General features: G+C 52.8%; 1 protein-coding gene across 1 annotated transcript; it reads left to right on the forward strand.

Moving 5' to 3' along the window:
- Window positions 1-2,920: 2,920 nt before the first annotated feature.
- Window positions 2,921-7,526, forward strand: CRYBA4 (crystallin beta A4; the record flags this gene model as incomplete). Its single annotated transcript, XM_080940751.1, has 5 exons — window positions 2,921-2,959; window positions 3,496-3,614; window positions 4,877-5,018; window positions 5,910-6,052; window positions 7,379-7,526. 5 exons carry the CDS (start codon window positions 2,921-2,923, stop codon window positions 7,524-7,526), a joined length of 591 nt encoding a protein of 196 aa, XP_080796877.1.
- Between the last annotated feature and the right edge of the window lie 496 nt (window positions 7,527-8,022).

The following is an 8,022-nucleotide window of genomic DNA, read 5'->3' on the forward strand; positions in this document are numbered from 1 at the left end:
CTCAGAAGGTGAGTGAGGAATCAGTAAACAGACAGAAGGGAGCCCAGGGCAAGGGAGAACGCAGGACAACCATGAGCCCTACAGACCAGTGAATGCCAAATGACCCACCATTTCCCCAGAGAAACTGAGACCCACATAGAGCAGGAAGCTTCAACCTTGTCCACAGTGTGAACTCAAAATGGAGTGGGCTTGGAATCTGGCCAGGCCAGGCCACCTGCGTTGTGTCCCTAACTCCAGTAGGGGTACAGCCATCTTCTGAGAAACTCTTCTTCTCTGGGGAACCCAGCACCCACCCCCACCCCCCATGGGGCCTATCTCCATCTTGTGGTCACCCTGGCCTAGGACCAGTGCTGGCCCTGTCCCTCTACCCATGAGTCCTTTTCCCCCACTAGACTCCTCTCTGCCTTTCATCCTGGGCCAAGGCTTTGAAGGGCAGGCTGGGAACCACAGGACAGGACAGCCCCTGGGACTCAGGCCAAGATGCCTGTGGTGGGGGCCACCCACAGATCTTGCCTCAAGGGCAGGCATCTGGGGCAGTGTAGTCCCCCAATCCTCCTAGCAATGGGCAGCTTGCCAAAGGTTGGGGGGAGATGGGAGCAGCCTCCCTTGCCTGGCAGCTCTTCAGATACCTATTTATAGATGAGAAAGTGGGGTGGCTCCTTCGTCGCCTTCCAGCCCCATTTTCCATCTGTCACGTGGGGTTGGCGTTTATGTTTTCCTTTATCTCTTTTTATTAGATTGAGACAGGGTCTCACGTAGCCCAGGCTGGCCTCAAGCTCTCCATGTATCTGAGGCTAGGCTTCCTGCCTCCACATGCCAGGTGCTGGAACTACAAATATGGATTCGGTTCCTTCCAACCTCTGGGAGATTCTAGGCTCTGTGAGCTCCCGTTCTTGGGGGGAACTGTCATTTATAATAATAAGTGTTTCTATGGTTACCCAGGAAGGCAAAAGTGGCCAAGACCCAGAAAGTTCTTAGAACAGGCACAGACATTATTCACCAGGAGCATATTTATCATATCTCTGCTTGTGCCTTCAGGCTAACCATTAACATCTACGTGTGTGCGTGCGTGTGCGTGCTTGTGCGCACGCGCTCACGTGGAGGTCAGAGGACAACTTGCAGGAGTCACACCTCTCCTCCTTAAAGTCAGGCTGTCAGGCTTGGAGGTACCCCGCTGAGCCTTCTCATCAGCCCCGACATTTTCTTTTTATTTCTATTTGACATGCAACATAACCGAGGCTTTAGGGGCACCGGGGACCTGCTTAAAGGTACTTAGCCCCAGGCGCAGGATGCAGACCCAGACTGCTGCCGGTGGAGACGGCACCCATCCACCCTTCGCCACGTCCTGCATGTGTGACAACTATTCTGACATGGCAGGAAGGAAAAGATGTTGCTATTTCCCTGGCCATCAAAGGACTCGCTCTTTATCTGGGTCACCAGGTAGCAAGGCTGAGTTTTACCACACGTGGTTCCAGCCGTGCTTCCCTCTCCTGTGACAGGGCCCTCTCAGAGGCAGGGTTCAGGGGACTATCAGACATGTGCTGTTTTGTGAGGCATGCTTATAAGTTGCAGCCCCTCCTGTCTTTTGCTTCTGCATGCATAGCCACGGGTGCTTCCTCCGGCCTTGCAGAGTGCACAGGCTCTGGCCCTGAGCACTCTTACTTCCTCAGAGAGTTGTCCTGAGGAGCAACTTTGTCATCCAGAGCCTCAGGCCCCGGGGCTTTGCTCAGAATGTCCCCCCTCCAAGCCACTGGATACACTGTTTCCACCCTTTAAATGAGAGTGAGAGTATGACGTCATGCTGGAGGAGGCAGGGGCATGTGAGGTGGAGGAGGAGGGCAGGCATGGAGCCCTGTGATCTGTCTTCTGTCTGTCCTATCATGCAGACAGACAGAAGTGCACCCACCATCAAGATAATGTTAGGCCCCAAGTCTAGTTTTCCCTGGTCCTGGTCAGGAATCCTGTGGAGTGAATGGAGATATCTATCTACCCCTCATAGTCTCTGGTGCTGACCCTGGGCCAAGCTGCCGAGCCCTCCCCACTAAAGCCAGAGCTGCTGACTTGTCCACCCTGGGCCTTGGCCAGGACTGGCTTTTGTTTCTACCACTGGCTTGCTGAGTCTGTGTTTGTCCCTTGGGGCCCCTGCCCCTTTCCTGCCTATAAGAGCCTGACCTTGTCTGGTTCTGCTTCTGACGTGTGCTCTGGGCCCTCTTGGTAAGTGTGAGTAGGAGACAGGACTGGAGCTGAGCTCTCTGGTGGCATCTTATGATGCCCATCTTGAAGATGTCCCTGGTTCACCCTTAATGCCATCATATCCCAGGAAATCTACAACTGTCCAGACCGCTGCCTGTGACTCTTAGTTAAATGCCAGGTCTCCCCTCCCCCATCATTTTCTGTATGTCTACTATGAGAGCACGCACCAGGCTAGCACTGTACTTTGTTTTGGTGTATGTGTGTGTGCATGTGTGTGCCTCTGTGTCTGTGTGTGTGTGTGTGTGTGTGTGTGTGTGTGTGTGCATGCCTCTGTGTGCATATGTGCAAGTATGTGCATGTGTGCGCCCTCTCTCTCTCTCTCTCTGTGTGTATGTGTGTGTGTGCACGCCTCTGTGTGCATATGTGCATGTGTGTGCATGTGCATGTGTGCATGTGTGCCTCTGTGTGTATGCGTGTGTGACACATCTGCCTCTCTCCACTCATATGACACAGCAGCCTACTGTGAGCCATGGCTGGAGGTGACACCCAGATGTAGCTGAGATGGTGCTGTTTGCATGTGGGTGGGATGGGAGAAGGCTCACCCCAGACCCGGAACACGCAGGCCCATCTCAGTTCTGATACTGCCCAAGCCAGCGTTCAGTCAGAGATGCTGCTGCGAACCAGATGGAGGGTGACTGTGTTCTTCTCTCTGTAGGACCGGACCAACATGACCCTGCAGTGCACCAAGTCAGCTGGACACTGGAGGGTAGGGAGTGCTCTGGGAGGGGAGGGAGGGAAGAAGACATCCGAGAACCTCTCGAAACTTCACTGGACCCTCCTCATGGCCGCCATGTGCCCAAGGCACACCCCTGAGCTGCACACGCCATCTTTGGGCTGTGCTTCTCTGGCTGTGCTTGGCTTTGGGAAGAGAAACTAAAATGTAGATATGACGGCTTATGCCTTCCCTAGCACTGGGGAAGTAGAGGCAGAAGGAAGCCTGCAAGCTCAGGGCCAGCCTGGGTCTCGAGAGATCTTGTCTCACAATAAGTGATATAGCAGAGCCACGTAAGAGTCTTGGGAAATGGAGGCTCTGCTCGGGTCCTTACCTGACAGTGGTCAAGGGTAGAGAGGACAGAGCTCTCCATCCTCTCAGCCTGTGCTGTCTGGCTCCCCACGGTCCTCCTTGTTCACCACCTCACCCTGGAGGCATGTGACCTCTGCTTGACTCCACCCCGTCCAGGGTAAGATCCTTGCTGCTCACAGAACCGTGATGTCCACAGATCTCCCTTCTTTCCCGCACAGATGGTGGTGTGGGATGAAGAAGGCTTCCAGGGCCGTCGGCATGAATTCACGGCTGACTGCCCCAGTGTGCTCGAGCTTGGCTTTGAGACCGTGAGATCTCTGAAAGTCCTGAGCGGGGCGTGAGTTCGGAGGATACTGGGTCAGGGTGGTGGCGGGGAGGGCAAGAGGGGATCTAGAGGAGCCTAAACATGTCCCCAGACACATCGCTCCAGGATTTCACTGTACCTATGTGTCCCTCCCAAGTGCTGAAGAGTGCATGGCTGTTGATTCGGGTAACTCAGGTTGTAAGGGACACCACCACACAGTCCCATTTGGTCTGAAAATGTCCCTCTTAGACATGAACTGAAAGCTAACATCAAACCCACACTAACCCCGAGGCTAGCAGCATCCTGCAACAGCCCTTCCTACAAGGATGGGAAGTTTTGCAAGTCTACTTAAACTGAGTGTCACTGGCCACACATGACCATCGAGGAAAGATGTCAAAGGCATAGTCTGTGACTTACCAGCTGCGATTTTATTTCTCCTTAATCTTAAGATCAAATGCAATCAGTCATACGCAGCTGATGCTGTCCCCTTGGGTAGAAGATCTCAGCAAGTTAGAAAGAACACCAAGAGGGAGTCTAGTACCGTCTCTGCCATAACTCAGAGGCAAAACTTTGTGGGTGCCTCCTGAGGTCACCTTGGTGATCTGTGTGCCTCTCACACCAAAGTGGTTGTTCTTTGAGCTTCTGGTCTATTCAGGTTGGGAAACAGGGATAGGAGGGACAGCTGCCGGTCTAGGGACAGTGTCCTGTAGGGTGCCAGGCGAGACTGCATAGAAGAGCCTGCATGGATTTAGAGTGCTTGTTCCTCACACAGATAGCAACGCACAGCTCTCCTCGGTTCTTTGTCCCTGAGGGCGACAGAAAGCAACAGGGGCTGAGAAGGGTTTACCCCTGTGCTTCTGCTCAAGGTGGGAAAGTGGAAGGCTCTTCCACCATGGGACATGAGGAGGGTAGGAGAAACTGTCCCCAGAGGCCTTTCTGGGGAGGGAGAACGACAGACAGTTCAGGACAGACAGCATCTCACTCCTCAGACTGCCAACCTCTGGGTCTGACAGGATAACAAGAAGGTAATGAAACCTAAGTCAGCCTTAGGCAGGGTTTCCCATGCTTGACATTAGTGAGGTCTAGGCATGGCTGGGGGTGACCGACCCGGGTGCTGGGCCAGTGATGGTCCCCAAAGACCAAATGACCATGGCTAGCCCTTCCCGAGTGGTAAAAGTCATAAACACCCAAGTATTGTGATGTGGCCTTAGAATGAGTCACCCCACAAGTCACCATGACCCATTCTCAGTTTGGCAACTCTTCTTTCTTGACATTTCCACCCTGTCTATCTGCAGGTGGGTGGGCTTTGAGCATGCCGGCTTCCAGGGGCAGCAGTATGTGCTGGAGAGGGGCGATTACCCAGGCTGGGATGCCTGGGGTGGTAATACAGCCTACCCTGCCGAGAGGCTCACCTCCTTCCGGCCTGTGGCCTGCGCTGTGAGTCCTACTGCCCGAACCCCTGGGTGGCTGCTAATGGACCCTTGGGAATCAGATTTCTAAGCCCGGGTTCTCATCCATCAAGGGAGTGACACAAGCGCTCTCTCTCTCTCTCTCTCTCTCTCTCTCTCTCTCTCTCTCTATATATATATATATATATATATATATATATATATATATATATATATATATATATATCTTCTGTGACATTCAGTCTCTGGAATTTGAAATGAGGTGACAGCACCCATGTTGTGACTACACCCCGACATGAAATCTCAGCCTGTAGCGATTTTGGTTATGGTCAGTGACACTTCCCTCTTTAATGGTTCAAGAACCCCAGATGCCAGGGAAGGCAGGGCTGACCGGGAAGACAGGTCCTATGGTTTGTCCCTAGCTCATCATCTCATCTCTGATTTGCATTACTGCCATTGATGATGCATGGGTGGAGACAGGCTTTATTCGCCCACCCCAGGGAGAGACAGACGGCTCCATGTTACGGCTGCAGAGAAACCCGAGCTGCAGGAGCACCATGTGGCAAACTTGAGCTCGGCAGCTGGCAAAGCACAGAAGCGGGAGTTTAACCCATACAGCCACACCTGTTCGGATAGCACGACACCCTACCTTCCTGCCTGGTCTCTGCCACTGGACATTTAGATCAGTCCCTTTATTTTTTACGGTTATGGTGGACATCCTTGTAATTATTATCCTGCCCTTGCTCCTTGGAAGGACGAGGGCTGAAGTGTCTGGTAACACCTCCTGCTGCCCGCTACCCTTCTCGGAGCTCCGGACAGAAGGCTGACGTGGGAGGCAAAGGCTGAGTGAGGGAGAGAGTGGCTCCCATGTGCCCAGTCTGGCACCTGGCAGTCTGACTCAGCTCCCTGTTGTCCGTAGAACCACCGCGACTCAAGGCTGACCATCTTCGAGCAGGAGAACTTCTTGGGCAGGAAAGGCGAGCTGAGCGATGACTATCCCTCTCTGCAGGCCATGGGCTGGGACGGCACCGAAGTGGGCTCCTTCCATGTTCAATCTGGGGCGTAAGTGGATCCTGGCCAGACACGGAGATGTGGGAAGGGCTGGGACACATTCCGTAGAGACGTGTGCCCAATATGATGGAGAACGGAGGCTCGAAGGGCACCAGACAGAATTTAGGGGATTGACACCTGCAGTAAGCTGGCTCAGGAATGACAGACACATGTGGGTCCTGTGATCAGCTTCGTGAGCACAGCTGGATCCAGAAACTGTTGAGATCAGCCTTTCTCTTCCTCCTACTCTATCTGACTATATTTTTCTTTCTTTGTTTGTTTGGGTTTGTTCGTTTCTTTGTTTGATTTGCTTTAGCTTTTTTCAAGACATGGTTTCTCTGCGTAGCCCTGGCTGTCGTAGAACTCACTTGGTAGACCAGGCTGGCTTCGAATTCCCAAAGATCAGCCTGCCTCTGCCCCCCGAGTGTTGGACTAAGGGTGTGCGTCACCACTACCCAGCTCTGACTCTATTAAATCATCAAACTATCTTCCCCAATGCAAATATGGAGACGTTCGCTCTACACTCCATCTCTAAGAAGATCCTTTACTCCATCTAAGCTTCCTGGAAAAGAGCCTCTAGGGCCAGCTCGGGTCACGTGCTCCCCTCTGAACCAATCACTATGTCCAAAGGAACGGGACGCTCTGATTGGTTAGATAGGATTACATGGTTCCCCGCCCCTGCCCAATTCCAGTTTTTCTGCCTTCCTTGTCTGTGTGCCTGGTCTGCAGGGCGTTTGGCTCCTGCAGGCAAGGATGGAGGTGGGAAGTGGAGCTTTTGTTTAAAGGATGAGTAACCAGGTTCCGGATCTGTCTCAGAATGTCTGGTACTGGTCTCTAATCACTTGTCCCAGAGTGGGCAAGGTGGAGGACAGTAGTCAGGAATGCCTGTCGTGAAAAGTGCAGGGTCAGTGTCTTGGAACAGCTGTGGGGGAGAGCAGGGGCCGGACAAAGAGGATCTCCTGTCCACTCCCTCATTCTTTCCTCACGAGCTGTTCACTGGTTCGTACTGCGTTAGCTAGGTGCCCCCGGAGACTGAGGGACCTAGCTGCAGGCATTCTAGAACCAGACTTACTCCAGGGAGGGCAGACAGCTCATAAAGCAATCCTAAAGTTATCCAGTTTTGCCAGTGTTACAAAGGGACAGCCAGAGCCTGTCCGAGTCGGGTGGGTAGTCTTGCGAATGTAAGCTGTGGCGCGGGGGAGGGCTCCCGCACATGCGTGTGTAGCACCAGGGTCATGAAGCCCGCGCCGGCCGGTTGGGCTATTTTGCTGTATCTTTACCTGTCTTAGTTCCTGGCCTCTGAGCCTCTGTGTGGTGACTGTCTCTTCTGTGTTCCAGGTGGGTTTGTTCCCAGTTTCCTGGCTACCGAGGCTTTCAGTACGTACTGGAGAGCGATCACCACTCGGGGGATTACAAGCATTTCAGAGAGTGGGGCTCCCACGCTCACACCTTCCAGGTGCAGAGTGTGCGCAGGATCCAGCAGTGAGCACGCACAGGCGACCTGGGGTGCCTGCGTAACGACCGAGTGATAGGCCGGAGGGTGTGGCTGCTCTTGGTTCTGGCTACCCCAGTCTCCTTTGGGAACCCCATACCCCTGTCAGCCAGCCCATGCCTGCCAGGTCCGGAAGTTCAAAGAAATAAAATTAAAAACAAAAGACTCAGTATTGATTGTGCTTGTCAATTTCACCTGCCTTCCTGACGAAGTAATTTGTAGCTCTGTAACATTTCTCTGTCATTTGTCTGTTTTTCCTTTTTTTTTTTTTTAAAAAAAAAAAGGGTTATATTTTTTAAACCTATCTCTGCTCTCTGTGCGCACACCTGTGTTTGTGAGCTCCGTGGGTGCAGGAGAGGGCCTGCAATCCTTTGGAGCTGGGTTACATGAAGTTATGAGGGGGTAGATGTGAGAAATTTGCTCCATATGCTAAAACAGCAAGCTCTCTGTCTATCCCTATTGTTTAGTTCACTGATTTCTGCTTTAAAGA

Source organism: Micromys minutus, assembly GCF_963924665.1.
Source record: "Micromys minutus genome assembly, chromosome: 29".
In the NCBI taxonomy this organism is placed as follows: Eukaryota; Metazoa; Chordata; class Mammalia; order Rodentia; family Muridae; genus Micromys; species Micromys minutus.